Source organism: Cottoperca gobio, chromosome 10 (assembly GCF_900634415.1).
Source record: "Cottoperca gobio chromosome 10, fCotGob3.1, whole genome shotgun sequence".
NCBI classification, from domain to species: Eukaryota; Metazoa; Chordata; class Actinopteri; order Perciformes; family Bovichtidae; genus Cottoperca; species Cottoperca gobio.
Window position 1 is genome coordinate 2,632,420 of NC_041364.1, and position 17,532 is coordinate 2,649,951.

At 42.7% G+C, this 17,532-nt stretch overlaps 1 protein-coding gene across 2 annotated transcripts in view; it reads left to right on the plus strand.

Moving 5' to 3' along the window:
* ankrd50 (ankyrin repeat domain 50) overlaps positions 1–16,174 on the plus strand; it is a 32,983-nt gene extending 16,809 nt beyond the window's left edge. Inside the window, exons 4-5 of one of the 2 annotated variants that reach the window (XM_029441271.1) lie at positions 10,544–14,088; positions 14,393–16,174. In XM_029441271.1, the coding sequence (XP_029297131.1) occupies positions 10,544–14,085 (3,542 nt within the window). In that variant the 3' untranslated portion in view covers positions 14,086–14,088; positions 14,393–16,174. Of the gene's footprint in view, positions 1–10,543 lie in introns of both variants that reach the window. The other variant, XM_029441270.1, reaches the window with a different exon arrangement.
* Positions 16,175–17,532: the final 1,358 nt, after the last annotated feature.

The window sequence follows — 17,532 nt, forward strand, 5'->3', positions numbered from 1 at the left end:
GTGCAAAGCCAACTCCTATTTTATATGAGCAGTCTATTTTGTCTGGGGTGGAGGTTGTGTGGGTTTCCCAGTATACTCTGGTCTGTGGTGATGGGAACTTTGTGGTTGTGTGACTATAGTGTTGATAGAGCATGAGGAATGACCTTTAACCAGAAGGTCGCTTTGCAGACAGTTGCTGGACCAGAAGTCTGCTCCGATGCTTTAAAGAGTTCAGGAGAAGCTGAAGAGTTTGAGTCGTCTTTGATTTGTTTTTAATTCTCTTGAGTCTGACGGATACTATCTGGATCATTTGGAAGATTTCTATCATTTCTTTATTTCTTTTTAAAACAGATGCCTTTTCTCCCAGGAGCCAAGCTCTGAGTTCTTCTTTCCTCGCTCAACTGTTATTCCTTGTGTCTGTCTCAGAGTGGAATGTGCTTTGGGAAGTTTTCAACACCTCCGAGACCGAGCAGGAAGAAGGAGGCATTCTGACTCCTGCAGCAGAATGCCTCGCTCGCATCCGCTCGGCTAAAGCCTCACAAACAAAGACTGTTCTGTGAGGAGGAGTACACGCATTTTGCAGAGTATCCTGCTGGCTGACTCGCATTATATGATCACTCAGTTTTGATTGCGCCTCAGTCTCCATGTATTATCTGTGAAATGGACTAAAGATGCAGTCTTGAGATTTAAGTAGGCACAGCGTTCTACTAAAAACTGTCGAATCGATCTGTAGCTGTGCTGCGTTTTTATGTCCCATGTGACAGCAGACCTACGGAGAGGAGCTTGCTTTTCCTCTGCATACTCCCTCTGTGTGCTGTGCTACTGTAAGGCCATGTTAGGGGTAGCGGAGTGGAAACACTTAGGCAGCGATTTTGGTCGGGAGCCGGGGTAGAATCTGTGCCAATTTAACAAGGCCTCTGGCAGAAGGGAGAGCAGGGGAAAGGGGGGGTGGAGGTGGGAGACGGGGGTTGGGCGTCTAAATAGAAACAGCCTCTCGCATCTATTTTGAAGATACCTCAGTCTCATCATTTTCTCAAAAGACTAATAAAGGTGACATCTCAAAATTGGACAGGACCTCCTATAACTTCTAATTCCAGATTAGCTTTATTTAATCTATTTGACATTTTATTGGGGCTTTCGAAGACTTATTTGTTTTTGTTTTTTGCATTGTTTTTCAAGATATTAATTTTCTTATGGTCTCATTAAAATAATTGCAGAATAATCATAATCCCCTCCTGGCATTTGATCCATCCTAGTGTGTGATCATCGTGTGGAGGCATCACTGAACTGTAATGGCTACCATCTGCCCAATATTGTTTATGGAGCATGCTTGTCAAAGTCACTGTTTGTCAAGTAGTTAAATATGTGTAGGAACTGTCCTAGGGGCGGCAGGGGGTACTGCATGGAGAACATTAAAGTATGTCTAAAAAGTGCTGCGAGTTTCAGCACATGTTAGCAGGAAGTACATCTACCATTATATTTGACCTTATAACAGAAACAACCTGCCTGGTCTGTTTTAACATTGTGACATGCAGCTAATGAGTCATGTAAGGTCTCTGACTACATTACTGTGATGCTAATAAGTTAAATAGAGAAGTAGAGTTTGGGATTGACGTTTTATTGAATCCTTAAGACTCCCTCTGTGAACTGATTTAGCTTTTAATTAGGCAGCAGAAGTTACAAATAACTTTATATATTTAATAACTAACCTCAAAGATTGACATTCAAAGAACCAAAATTCTGGCAGGGGACGTCGTTCCCCATCCGTCTCTCCTCTCATCTCCTGTCATCGCTTCACTGCCGGCTATCAAAAAAAGGCACAAATGCCCCGAAAAATAATTAAATATTTTATAAACCGGCTAATGGGGAGATAAAAGGCTTGATCGGTTTCTTTAACTCCTCTCCAATCTGGCTATTTTACAAACTATTCAGAACCCTAAAGAGGTAAAAAAAAAGGCATTTTCTAAGATCTGACACAATCAGCGCGAGCCGAGCGTTGTCACTCAAGTCTCTCCTCCCGTGTGGAAGATTGTTGTGACTAATCTGCGAATACAGGAGGAGGTAGATGACAGTGACACAGCCCAGTTTAGAGGAAACACAAAACAAAACCTTGTGCAAGCTGTATTTAGGATTTTGAGAGAAAAGCCAACATGAGCGAGGGATGAGGACGGATGGAGAGAAGGCATGGATTTGTCAACTGCAGTGCCAGTAGTTATAATAATATGGTATCAGAATGCTACTGGAGCCGTGAAAGATAATAGCTCCCCTTAAACAACCACATTCCTGCTCTGCAGTGTTACAGCAACTTCAATTAGATTGATTTCCACTATCATAAAATACATTATTGTTTTCATTCCTTTTCAATTTTACTATTAGTTATGCAGTTGGTCACAGGGGGCACTTGGCAGGCGTTGGAGGACAGGGGGGGGGGGGTGTTCCAGCAAGAGACTTGGCCACACACAAAACCACACATAAAAGCCCCTCTTAGTTATGAATCACAGCTGCAATTAAGATGCTTATATTCCTGGCTCAGTCTGAGGAATGTTACAGGAGTGCGTGGCCACTTTAAGAAGACACTCATCCTGTGAGGCATTTGGACGTCGACTCATTTCCTTCCTAAGATGACACGTTTACCCAAAAGTAATTAGCAGGTCTTCTTTCATACCCCACAGTATATAGATAAGTCATTACACATTCCAAAGCTATTGTATAATAAAAGCTTCACTTTCAGGAAACTATGTGACTGTGGGGGTGGGTCTGTGTTTTTGTTTCCTGTATTTGCATCTCTGTTGGAGGGAGGGTAGCCCACCCGCGCACTTGAACCACCTCCACTCTGCCCGCCGTGAATGGAGCTTTCTTTACTCGACTCGCCACGAGACAGAACTGATTTACCACCAATGAGCCACAAATGAAAAGAGCAAGCCCCGTTTAAAGTCTGCACCCTCCTCCACCTCTCTGACCGGCCCTTTGTCCCGAGGCCCGCGGGTGAATCCGACACAGGGGCCCCGGTCCTTCCACCGCAAAAAAAAGGTCAACACAACTCTTAACATCTCGCTGGATGTGTTATTTTTCTTTCTTTTTGGTCAAATGTGAGACCGCGAGATCTTCTGGCCGACTCGCAACACAAACACAGTCGTAAAGCAGCGAGGACGGTTCGTCTTGGCTGTGGAATGCTCCCTGAAGTGACAAAGATGGCTCTGCTCACTGACTCCCCCAGTAAAAGACATTCTGCAGCATAATTTAGACGATTGGATGTTTGGAAGCTTTCCGAATGCAACAGATGACTTTGAAACGTAACTATAAAAATAAGATTGTAGGATTTTTTATGAGAGCGTCAATGCCAAGAACAATTTTCAGTACTGAAAGGGAAAGGAGCTCCGAGGCATAAAAATTAAAACGTCTTTATTTAATACTTTTATACCAATTCCAACACGTTCTGGTCGTTCTGCTGCCTTCATCAGAGAGCCTCAATTGCACAACACTAAAGCAAAGAGCTCATTCGACAAATGCCTCCTGCTACCAAATATAATAAAAGCCCTCTTTGTCCTCCCTTCTGAAGAGTTTCTAGTATTGATTGTCTCTGTGCCTCGATGCCCGGGTAACAAGAGCAAGGACAACATATTTAATTAGCTCAACTCCCCCTTTCTTGAAATTGGCTTACTCAGACAAGCTGATTTATGTCCATATTCATGTACGAGTTGTCGTCTGTGAGGCTGCATGTCGAGCCTCACTTTGGATGAGCTGGAGACCGTAATCCTCGCTGAATACTGTAATTTACCACCATGCAGTCTGACAGCCAGGCAAATTACAGGTCTACCATGTCTGTATCTATAACACCTTGGGTGCTCCACTGCAGTAACATGACTCTGAACATGGTGGATCTACCGGCTGGCCTCTTTCCTTCTGAGGTGATGCCCTTTGGTATGTGGCATGCCCCTGCCACATTTTTATAGACTTGAAAAAAAAAAAAAATTCAAAGGCTGTAGTACAGAGCACAACGTGTCCGTTTTTGCTTTAATTGAATGGTATTCTAATTGAGTCTTAATTTAACTTGAGTTGGAATAAATGTTGTGGAATTCCTGGCACATTTTTGTCTGGTGTTGCTTCAGGGGGAAAGCCCTCCAATGTAAAGACACGTTTTGTTTTTTTTATGCCACACTGCCTCCTAACCTGCCAAGGATGACTCTGCAAGTACCTGAACCCCCCCTCTAAAAATGGTTCCAGACCTTCCTGCCACTGTAAGTCAGTAGCAGATAATGGCTCGTTTGACTGACATGCTTGACTTAGTAGTTCCTTGTGCAGGTGAATGGAAACATGTGTTGGTCGGTCTAAATGAGGTCACCGGGAGGTCAGCCACTGTAATAATGAACAAAAACACGGGCAGGGATTGAGGAAATTTGATCCTGTGCGGAGTAGGGAACCCTCAGCACTACACGAGCTTACTGCCACCATGTAGACTTCAGACGAGTGTCTTAAGAAACAAATTAGTCATTTTATGTTGACAAGCAGCCATTTCTTATTATATTTAGCACATGTATAAACTTTTATATTTAAGGAAAAGAGGGATTACCGACTGTACAAGCTTTACTTTCTCCCCTCATTACAGAAATTGGTAAATGGACAGTTTGAATAAAGTTCATAAGATTTTTAATCCGTGTATCCCTGGTTTACACTGTTACTTCAGTTCTCCTTTTGAGTTTCTTCAACTTGGATTAATTTCCAGCCATCTGTGCAGCTGCAAGAAGCTCCATCATATATAGTTACACCTCTCTTGTAGAGGTATCCTTTATGGGATGCAGTGAGTGAAGGCATACACATGTGGCCAGGTGCACAGCCTCATGACTCAGTCTCTTGTCACCATCTTAATGAGCTCCTGTCGTTCAAAAGCATTTGCACAGAAACTTTTTGTTTTTGGTCGTTAGGAAGAAAACCATCATTTCTGGTGTGTTCTGCATTGATGGTTATATGATTGATGTTTTATTCTTAACACAGGTGGGTTTATCAGAATGCACCTGTGAGGCTGAGCCATGCCGTAAAGCCCCTTTCATGCAGAGTGAGAGATAGATTAAATGCATATTTAAGACTTTGTTTCTTATGCACACCATTAGTTTACTTAACTCGGAAACACTGAAAGAGCCGAATTTAAGGCGTTTATGAGATCAATCTCATATCAGATCAATCCGGAGCAGAAGAGGTGAAAAATAACCTAATTCTGCCGGATATTATAAAACAGGCAGCAGAATTTGCTATCATGCTTTTAAAGTGAGTTTCCCAGTTAGAGGGCGAGCATCCCTTGTAAATGGACTGCATCTAAATGGTAGATGGACTGCATTTATAAAGCGCTTTTCCAATCTTTGCGATCACTTAAAGCACTTTGCAACACAAGTCAGCATGCACACAGTCATACAGAGTCAGAGGCTACCATACAAGGTGCACATCAGCTTGTCAGTAGGGACAACCATTCACACACACACACTCGCACACCGTTGGCCATCGGGAGCAATTTAGTGTTCAGTATCTTGCCCAAGGACAATTCGACATCCTGACTGCAGCGGCTGGGGATCGAACCACCAACCCTCCGACCACTGGACGACCACTCCATCTCTTGAGCCACAGTCACCATGATGGTGATTAATGGCAAAATGGCAAAATAAGTTCATCAGTGATGCAGTCTGAGAGAGTGCGACCCCCCCCCTCAACCATATGCTCCTTTCGCTTGGTGACAAATATTACGCGAACATGTAGCTCGTACTTCAAACGCCCCGTCTGAATGAAGCCATTAAGGAACATTAACGTAAAAGTTAACACAGTCCAGTATCAGATGGATGAAGCCAGCAATGTTCCACGTTCCATGCTTGAAAAAGGCTTTATTGTGTTTAAAGGTATCCTGTTGGCCCCACCCCTCACCTCGTCAGCTCTGTTCAGTTGCACCACAACAGGTTTGACTGGAAACCTTTTAACATCCCGTTTGAAATTAAGCAAGAGGCGTGTTTGGGCACGAGTGTTTTCATGTGCTTTGCCTCTAGCGTAGCATAAATTAATTGTAAAAAAAGTGTAATCATTTCAGAGTCTCGCCTGGTGGTCGTTTAGTACGGCAGGATATATAGAGTTCACATAAACTGTAGCTGGTAATCTCCAAAATGATTTTCTCCTGCAACGGTTATCTTTGCACAGTTGAATTAGTGCCCTATTAGAGTCAAAGCTTCTCAGTGCCTGGCTTTGTCTTGTCTCACTTATGAATAAGCCACATTTATCAGAGATAAACTAGAAAATGTTATCTTCATTCATCTGTCAGAATATATGCACTCTCTAATTTCCACTCAAACAAGGAGCAATGTTTTTCATAGATTAAATAGCAGCACTCTTTTCAAAGGACTGTTGTTTGCAGACCGTTGGAGCGGACTCTCATCCACATACTTGTGTTTTGGAAGTTGGCGCTCTCATGTTTTTTGGAGCCCGGGTCGCTGCAGCTGTCGAACAGACGTTTGTCGAGCGCGGGTTTACTCGAGAGCCTGAGGAGAGGGCAGCGAGGCTTGGGTTTCTGTTTTCTTTATGGATCAGATGACCTAAGATGGTGTCTCGCAAAGAACTCGCCGAATCGGAGACACTGCCGTTCTGAAATCCCGGCTTGATGAGCTCCGACCTCTAATTTCTCAACACGCATGCACGCACGCTGCCTCGTTTGTCATCTGAAAAATGAATCTAGAAGGCAAACAGTCCCTCTTTTGTACACGGGGCTCTGTCTCTTGTGGCTGGTATCCAGTTCTCAAACGAGCAGCAGCTGGCTCAGAGGCCTGTACTCGGGAGCTGCATCCCTCACCCCGATGAATGTGTCATTTGTTGCTTGTTTAGCAGTCGCTTTTGTTCATCCTCTCACACACACACATAAATAACCCTAACATACACAATACTCAGCTACAGTTTGTGTAGCCCACTTATAATGGGGCAAAAAACCAGACCTTCATGGCTGTTGGGTTTTTGGGGAAAACCAAAAGATAATTGTTCTTGGAAGCCATTTGAACATTAGTAGCCAATGAAAGTTCTTGCATTCTTGTGTAGTACTTAATAGTAGTTCCTGTTACACCACAGTCATCAAATGCAGGTTGGATGACTTTCGCCCTGTGGTTGTTTTAGTGCTTTATCTGCAGGAGTGAGGCAGTAATAATGCCATGACTTCACAGTTGACATCCAAGTGATGTCTGCTGATGACTAAAGTGGAAATTGTAGGTCATCTTCTACGACGTGCAGCAACTGAAAGAAGAGGTCTTTTTCGGTGTGTTCTGACTGGAGGCTCTTGCTTCTTCTATTCTTTTATTTCTAGAGATTTCTTTGTATCCAGGCAAGTGGTGATTTCATGGTGGCTGCAGTCAGATGTCTCCTCCCTCCTCCAGCTCTCCTAGTCGCTGTATCTTAATAATTGGCGTGTCAGCGACCGTGGAATGTTGGAGGAACTGTTTATCATAAACTACAGCACAGAAGCTTTTGTCCCCTTGAGAAAGCATTCATGATAGAGTAGCATCTCCAGAATTGGACTCTAATGCACATGCAATATCCTTCGTAGTCCATCTGTGAATTGAACAAATCAACGTCAAAAGAAAATATGAAATCAACAATTTGCTGAAGTCACTGGCTGGGTAAAAATATTTTTCTTTTTTGGTCCTTGTTTTTCCCCGTTAATGGCCTCTCTAACCCCCCCCCCCCCTCCCCCCCTCGCACTCAACCAGTGAGTTTCCTGTCCAAACTAGAGCAAACCCAGATTGTCCAAAGAAGGATTGGGTCCAGAAGGAGTAGGAGGACCAGTCAGTGACATCAAAGAGTCACACACAGGCATGGATCATCACATGTCTGTCTTTAAACATAAATTGTAAAGGCAAATGTGATACTATGTGCCTGTGTCGACTGAGGCAGGGGAGGGAAACATGTGCAGCAGCAAGTTTGGCCTTAAAGCTAAACAAAAGAACATGACATGAATCAAAAGGCTCGGAAAATATGTGCGAAATCCTCTGATGATCGCATGATAGTCTGAAATGTGATCTTTATTGCTTGAAGTTCGAGCCAGAAGAGTTGTGAGGAACAGGAATGCACATTAGGAACATGTGGTACCTTCATGTTTTTCTGTATATTTTGATGCAAACCTAAAATGATCTATAGCCAAACTCATAATAACCCATTACAGTTATTCCCAGGGCATGTTGAAATGAGGAATCAGTCGGCTTTTTGGAGCAAAGATTTTGAATATACAGAAACTTGTTAATGGTTTTCAGCACTTAAAGGTAGAAGTGCTTGAGTGTTTTTACTTGCCTATAGCTGCTACGCATGTTTACCGTGCATCTGTCTTTGTAATGTCCGTGACTTCTCTTGGACGGGAGTGTGAGCTGGCACCGGGGGTCATGGAGCCAGAGAAAAGAGGGTAAAGGGAGGGTGGAACATGTGCACATTCATTGAAAACAAAGACGGACTGAAAGTGGGTTAGGGTCATTGAGTTTTTGTAACGATTGAGCAATTTCATGGTTTATTGCTGTAGAATGATATAATAGTAATATTTAACATGTTTACACTGCTGCCCCAGTGTCATACATTCATTTACATTTATAGACATGAATATTCAGAATAAAAACATTTTAATTAATTTTTTACATTTATCTCAGTTCTTGTTTAGTTTGTAAAGTTGAACCCGTCTGTCCATATATTCCCTACTACAACAGTTTACACATGCTCCCTACTTGTCTGCTTGGCAAATATGCCACAACATATTGTGTGGGAGGTAAGTTTTTTGCCCATAACAAAGTCCTTCCTTAGAGTGTGATTTATTCCTTCTGATTCTTATTTCTGCCATGTAGGCAATCACAGGATGTAATTAAACAGGTGTGAGGTGTGAATGCCTTATTTTCCTCTGCTTTATCACAGTTTGAAATACAACGAAGGCCTCAAGGGCAAAGTAAAAGAAGATTATTGTGAGGCACGGTTTGTGGAGGTGTGTTTATCTTAAACAAACTCAGAAACAGATGATAAAGAAAAGCCCTCTCTCCTGCTGTTTACCAGGGTCTGTTGTCCAAACTGTCAGTAACGGCCTGAGAACTCTCGTCAAAATCATCAGCTCTGTTATCTGGCTTCCAGGTGTGGATGGCACCGGCCCTGTGTGGAGTAGAATTTCACAGCCTTTTCTACCCACACAATAGCAGTCGGATGAACAGAGCAGTGCCTAAGGCTTGGTGACAGATTCTGATTCATATTATGTACAGGGAATAGTTCTGTTATATAATCAAAGCAATCTCAGTTAACAGTTAAAGTGCTGATGTTGAATTTTACAGATTTATTTTTAAAAGAAAAAGTAGTTTCCTGTAGTACGTGAAATGTTCAGTCAGTCGTGAGATGAGATTTAATTACTGTACTTTGAAAAGGTTAATGTTAAGTCTATGTTCTGCCTGCCATATAAATTCTCCTTTTTTAGGGCGAAAAATCCAACTGCTTTTCCCATAGTAGCAGGCCTATTTGTTATTGTCAAGTACAGTATGTCAATAACACTGAGAGAGCCTCTGATGACATTTCTTTCCTGTCCAGTAACCCCTGAGGACCATGGGAACTGTAAATATAAGTATGCAAATATGCTGTCAATGCCCTCTGGCTGGGGCTACACAGATCATGAACAGATTGTTTTAACATGGACGATACTTCAGTTTATGTCCATTAGCCAAGGCCATTATGGAGCCATTTTCCACGTCTCAGAGAGGAATTCCCATTAAAGGTCATTCATTAAGACCCTCAGTGATACTTTCTTCTTTTGTTTTGCAAAAGGGTTTCCAAATGTCTGTGCTGGGAGCATATAGCATGATAATAAGTGAGACACTGGAGAGATGTTATACAGACCACTGATGTGCTACAAGCATGGATATGATGTCTCCCTTGCTCTCCTCCATTTTGACTCTTGTTCATCCTCAGCTCCTACCACAGATTTGTTCCTGCTGGTTAAGCGGCAATAACCGCTACAGTCAATGGGCAGGTTAAATTATCATTAAAACCAACTTTCTTTTAGCTTTCAGCTTTCTCTTTAAAAACGTTCTTTTGATTTGTATTTTTTACATTTGGTTGTTTCAGTACATGGATCAGACACAATATTGCCATTATTGTGTTTCCTTAGTTCTTTGTGTGCTCAAATGATCGTGAACTCCTGCTGATCATGTCTACCTATAGCAACAAGAGGGGTTATGCACTCAATTCCTCTGAAAGGTTTTACTTTAACTACATGGCTTTGCTGTTAAACATCCTATGCCTGAGGAAATTAAAGGTTAGGCTTAACCTAATTATCCAAGGGTGCAAGATCAGTGGATAAATACTGGGTATGATCTCAAGGTCAGACATAAGATAATTACTCATGTGGCACTGTGGGGAAAGTGACACTACTCATCATCAACTATGATTTATAAAACCACTGCCACCACATATTTTCATGTTATTCATACACTGGCCATGTTATTTTAAGTGTATTTTTTAAATCCTCTAGATCTCTTCTACATATTATCCATGTGTCATCAGACTCCTCTAATGTCCAATTATTTTCTTACAGGATTCCGCAAAATCAGCCTTGATGATCTGCGCAAGGCCTACATTGTCAAGGATGTGCAACAATACATCCTCCACAGGCTGGACCAGGAGGAGGCCCTGAGGCAGCACCTGACAAAGGAGACCGCTGAGATGCTCAACCAACTCCACATCAAAAGCAGTGGATGCTTCCTCTATCTGGAGCGTGTGCTGGATGGAGTGGTGGAGAACTTTATCATGCTTCGTGAGATCCGTGACATCCCCGGCACCCTCAATGGCCTCTACCTGTGGCTCTGCCAGAGACTATTTGTCAGAAAACAATTTGCCAAAGTCCAGCCCATCCTTAATGTAATCTTGGCAACCTGCAAGCCACTTACGGTCAAGGAACTGTTCCATGCAGTTTGGACCAAAAACATGACACTAACTATGGAAGAGTTTCAGAAAAAGATGGACATTCTCTCCAAGTTGTTGTTTGATGGCCTTGGGAGTACTAAAATCCTTTTTCACTACAGTTTTGCAGAGTGGCTACTAGATGTTAAGCATTGCACCCAGAAGTACTTGTGCAATGCTGCAGAGGGACATAGGATGCTGGCGATGAGTTATACTTGCCGGGCAAAACAGCTGAAACCACACGAAGTGCAGGAATTTGCACTGCACCTTGTCAGTTCCAATCTGCAGATTGAGCCGTTTAATCTGGCTCTTTGGATGGTTTGGAATGGAACTCCTGCTAAAGACTCTCTGAGCACCTCCATACCAAGAGAACAGGAGGTCCTGCAACTTCTGGTCAAAGCTGGAGCTCATGTAAACAATGAGGATGACCATGCGTCATGTATTGTGCAACAGGCCCTGGAAAGAGAGGATTCAATACGGACATTACTTGACAACGGGGCATCTGTGAACCAGTGTGACTCCAGTGGGAGAACTCTGCTGGCTAACGCTGCATACAGTGGCAACCTTGATGTGGTCAACTTGCTCATATCCAGAGGGGCAAACATGGAGCTAGAAGACAACCATGGACAAACGGCACTTACTCTTGCTGCAAGGCAGGGCCACACCAAAGTGGTCAACTGCTTAATTGGTTGTGAGGCCAACATAAACCACACAGATCATGATGGATGGACAGCCTTGCGCTCAGCAGCTTGGGGTGGACATTCAGAGGTAGTATCTGCTCTGCTTTATGCAGGTGCCAAAGTGGACTGTGCTGATGCTGATGGTAGAACTGCTTTGAGAGCTGCTGCTTGGGGAGGACATGAAGACATAGTGTTGAACCTTCTTCAGCATGGGGCTGAGGTCAACAAGGCAGACAATGAAGGAAGAACCGCTCTCATTGCCGCAGCATACATGGGACACAGAGAGATCGTTGAGCACCTCTTGGACCACGGGGCCGAAGTTAATCATGAAGATGTGGATGGAAGGACTGCCCTCTCTGTCGCTGCACTCTGTGTTCCTGCAAGTAAAGGCCATGCTTCTGTTGTGAGCCTTCTGATTGAAAGGGGAGCAGAGGTTGACCACTGTGATAAAGACTGCATGACTCCTCTCCTTGTGGCTGGCTATGAAGGACATGTCGATGTAGTTGACTTGCTTTTGGAAGGTGGGGCTGATGTGGATCACACAGACAACAATGGCCGCACTCCTCTTCTTGCAGCTGCATCAATGGGCCATGCCTCAGTTGTCAACACATTACTTTTCTGGGGGGCTGCTGTTGATAGCATCGACAGTGAGGGAAGGACTGTGCTGAGCATTGCATCAGCTCAGGGTAATGTAGAGGTGGTCAGAACTCTGCTGGACAGAGGTCTAGACGAGAATCACAGGGATGATGCAGGCTGGACCCCGCTACACATGGCTTCATTTGAGGGCCACCGCCAAGTGTGCGATGCCCTTATTGAGCAAGGTGCTCGTTGTACAGAGGTTGATAATGATGGTAGAATACCGCTGATATTGGCTGCACAAGAGGGACATTATGACTGTGTGCAAATTCTTCTGGAAAACAAGTCATGCATTGACGAGAGGGGATATGATGGGAGGAATTCTCTCAGGGTGGCTGCACTGGAAGGCCACAGGGACATTGTTGAACTGCTGCTGAGCCACGGTGCTGATATAGATTGCAAAGACGCAGACGGACGCCCAACACTCTACATATTGGCACTTGAAAATCAGCTTGCCATGGCAGAGTATTTTCTTGAAAATGGAGCAAATGTGGAAGCTTGTGACACTGAGGGCAGAACAGCCCTCCATGTGTCCTGCTGGCAAGGGCATGTTGAAATGGTGAGGCTGCTGATTAACTATCATGCTGATGTGAATGCCTGTGACAATGAGAAGCGATCTGCCCTCCAATCTGCTGCTTGGCAAGGACACACAAAAGTTGTGCAGTTTTTGATAGAAAACGGCACTCATGTGGATCATACGTGTAACCAGGGAGCTACAGCACTAGGCATAGCGGCACAAGAGGGTCACATTGATGTTGTGCAAATACTTCTTGAAAATGGTGCTGACCCCAACCACGCTGATCAATTTGGACGCACAGCAATGAGAGTGGCAGCAAAAGGTGGCCATTCAATGATCATCAAGCTTCTGGAAAAGTATGGGGGTACAACTCTCAATGGCTGCAATCCCTCTCCAGTACATACCATGGAAGAAAAGACACCATTGGGTGTGACTGGTAAAATGCAGTCTCTCACCATTAAATCAAGTAGTTCCGGCAGTACTGGGGCAGGAGATATGCAGTTGTCTGGACGTGGTCTACCAAACGGACCTGTCCATGCTTTCAGTTCACCATCAGAATCTCCTGATTCCACAGTAGATAGGCAGAAATCCTCCCTTTCAAATAATTCCCTTAAGAGTTCAAAGAACTCCTCATTAAGAACCACATCATCCACAGCCACAGCCCAGACTGTGCCCATCGACAGTTTTCATGGACTGACATTCACAGAACAAATCCAACAGCACTCACTGCCTCGCAGCCGGAGCAGACAGTCTATTGTGTCCCCTTCCTCTACGACTAAGTCCATTGGTCAGCATCCATCATCTCCATCCAATGACTTTGACTGGTCTCAGTTAAAATCTGGTCTCAAGTCAACAAAGGGAAGTAAGACTGGAAATGGGACATCAAACGGTAAAGGAGCACTGGGAGACAAGAAAAAAGTCAAGAACAGCGGATCATCCCAAGGCCAGGTTCTGGAGTACGAGATGACACAGTTTGACAAGAGGATTGCTCTCAACAAATCAGTAGCGAACATTTCAGTGAAGGATCCCCATTGCAAGATTGTGATTGGTGGTTCAAATCGGCAGGAAAGGGGGCAAAGCCAAGATCAATTCTTCATCCAGCAGCAGAGCTGTGCTGACAAGAGGAGGAATGGCATCATGACCAACCCCAACTATCATCTACAGGGTAATCAGGTTTTCCTGAGTAGGGTTTCAGTTCCTCGGACTGTACAGAACAGAGGCCACCAGGATGTTCTAGAGAACTATCCCATAGGGGAAACAGAGCTAAGCCTTAAACAAGCCCTGAAACTGCAGATTGAAGGATCAGATCCTGGTTTTAACTACAAAAAGGAGACTCCATTATAGGTGGTAAGAGATACTTTTCAAAATAGTCCTCCAGTATTTGCTCTTGTTGAAATACATCAAGCATTTGTCTCAAAGTTGAAATGAAGGTCAGGGTGATGGTGCGTAGGCAAGACTTTGGCTTGTCTCTTAATTTAGAGTGGCTAATAATTAGGCTAATAACGGACTTTTAGTTGATACTCTACTGCACTCAACACAACCATCATTAGTTGAATTTAATCAGACTTGCATGAAGAATGCCTCATGGATAAGCAGACATGTTTTCCTCCCAAACAAAACATTAACCCAAATCATTCCTGTACCGTTTCAGATGTCTTGAATGCCATTCGTCATGCAAACATTGGAGGGAATGTGCCAAAGCAACTGTTTTCATCTGCATAAAAAAAATACTAGATGTTTTTTTTTAATCAGTGGGAGACCTCAAAATATTACCTAGGGACGATTGTTGATTGCAGCTTATGTGAACTGATACATCGATGTGCCTACATCTGTTACAGCCTTCTTCATGTATTCATGCAAACTATCATTTTAATTTAATGTAATGCTATTTAATAAACAGTGTATGCACTTTTAAAAGAGTAAAATGACAGACATGCATTTGTTCTATTCACTTTGTATCCCATCCATGTTTTATCAAATTGTTTGAGAGAAACATACCAATGCTTTTTTTTTTATTATTTTATATTATGTTTGTTCTGTCTACTTTTTCACACTGACAGCAATGTACCACCGAGTACATTATCACAAGACCAGAGGACATAACCGTAACTGATGCCATGGTATGAATTTAAGCGCATTGATAGTCTGCCTTTCTAGAGACCCAAAACAATCTGTGTTAACCTTGGATCGGTGTGCTAAACCTATGTTGTGTGTAATATGTTAATAGCAACGGCAATTTACTTCACAAGTATATACAAGCATATTTATTTTTTGGAAAAAAGCCACTTTTGCTGCATTTTGTGTTGCATTACGCTCTACCATGGTGCTGTGTTCAGAAGTTGCCTGCAGTTATTTGGGACTCCCATATTTTGTTGGTTTTTCATGCATTTGTGTGTTATTACAAATATCTAAGAAAGAGGGAGGTTCATCGAAAATGTAAAAAAAAAAAAAAGTTAATTTTGTCCCTATGGGATTTCTCAGTTGCTTGTGTGTTATAATTTTGTGTGTGCATAAAAATCTATTTAAATAACCCATTGTGTACCGTCGGCAAAGGTTTGGTGCTAAATGCAGCGATTTCAAGTGAAAGCAGTGATTTAAAAAGAAAAAATGCATCTGTCCGCAGAGTTACATGTATCACCTACTGCAATGCAAGAAACAAAATCCAAGCTCTGTTTCCTTCTTGTCATGTGGTTAATTTCCAGTAATTCCTGCTGGATTCTTCAGGGGCATGGCACAAAATGGTTTAAAGGGTTCAGCCATTAAGACAACTCATAGCTGTGAATGATATTGTTTGAAATGCAGAGCTGTAAAGCCAAAGTTGAAAGGACAAAAACTCTGTCCCCCCTCCTCCCTGTGAGAAGCTGAATATCAGTTCAACAGGACGTAGCCCCGCGAGAGATGGAGGGGAGGAGGTGCTCGACTGTGACGCTGAGGGAACTGAGGGAACTGAAACATCTGTTTCTCATGAACTGTGTGGAGCTGCGTTAGCGTTTACAGGCTGTGTCATATTTTTTGCAGGCTTTTCAAATTGTCAACAGTGAGCTATTTTTTGCCAAGAACTGGGGGGAGTAGAAACCTATCGCATGCACAAACACTCACAGGCCCTACTGAAAGCTCTCAGCTCTTCAGTACTACAGGAGCTGAAACGTATGTCACGGAGGGTCAATAGAAGGATTCGAGGCAGGATCGGGTCTAGAAGCCGTGTTGGAAAACATACTGTATAGTCTTATTAAGCAGTTATCTCGTTTGTCTTGACCGTGTTTCAGTTGTGTTCTGTCATCTTTGATTTGACTGTCAGTGATTGGATTGTAAATAGCTTAACATGTACATTCAACTTTCATTTAAAAAGAATTCCTGTATTATATGAAGTGGAATTTTCTGATGTATATTAAAGTGCTTAATAAACATATTTGCTTTACTGCTGAAAATTAAATATTTCTTGCTAATTATTGTCAACAAAATACACAGAACTGAGGGATGCTATATACTTAATGTTTTGAAAGTCTTTTTTAGTCATGGAGGCACGAGGACATTTAAATTAATGTCTGGTTTCTAAAGTTATACTGAAGGCAACTTTTTTTAAACTTTTGACTTCCTTGTCAAAGTCCCAAATATTACTGAATCCAAAGCAAACTAATAAGGCTGTAAAAGAAAAGCTTGTGTTAGCACTGATGCTCCTGTTGATTTAGAAGAAGGCTTCATTGTTTTAGTCTATAATATACACAGCAATAAGCCAGATGGGTGATTAAGAGGGGAATGTAAACTAGAAATTGGCAAATCTGCATTGACTAGAGTATTTTCTCATCCATTCCTATCTCGGATACGTCGTTTTCATTGAATCCAAAGGTTGTTTTTTTTCCTGTATTGAGGCTGCAAAACCACAGGCTGTGCTCTTAATACCTTCCTCAATGTTGGTCATTTGGTGGTGGAGGGCCAAACCAGGACACTGCAGACATCACAACACATGGATCAAGCTGAAGTGGAACAGACCAGTGTGCCAAGTGCACTCCGTTCGTCTCAAACAGAAGCTGCAAGACGGTCAAACACAGAGGTGGTTTGATGATTTGTTTAGCTTTGAAACACATTTCATGACATCTTTTAAGAATTAATATCCGGTAAGGTTACTCCTCGGTTGTTATTAACAATCATATCTTATATTATTTAATTTAAATACATCAATAACATTACAGAAACAAACCTCAGCTGTGTTTTCATTGCATTTAACTGAGTGAGCAGCATTTAAGCTTCTGGCCCAACAAGTGAGGATTAGATAAAGTTGTTACGTTGACTAATTGGACTTAATTTCCTTCAAACATCTCATGAAAGTTAAATGAATGTGCCACAGAGCAGCTAAAGTGGTGTTTTGATTTTTCGACTTTAGTTTCGAGAGGGTGTGTGTTAATGACTAAACCATCTGGTGCTGATGTCATTCAGTATGTACTGTCCAAGCTTGGAGGATCTCCCTGTGAACCATCTGCAAAATGGCCACATCTGGTTCTTCTCCATGCCCTTGTTTTGGACACAGTGCTTACAAGCTCCCACGCAGTACACACATTATGGCGACAGTTGTGTCCGACTCGTTCCAGACATTTTTGAACCCAATGGCCTTTATCTATGTGTCATCACAAGCCGTGTGTGTGCAGGTTTTCATTCCAAAAAATACACTTATTTATCTAATTAGCACTTTTTAGCTCGAGCTAGCAGGAACTACTGAGTGAAACCAGCTGCTTTGTTATTTGGTTGTACTGGAAAGCTGCATACATACGGCTCTGAACTGGCTCAAGGTAATTA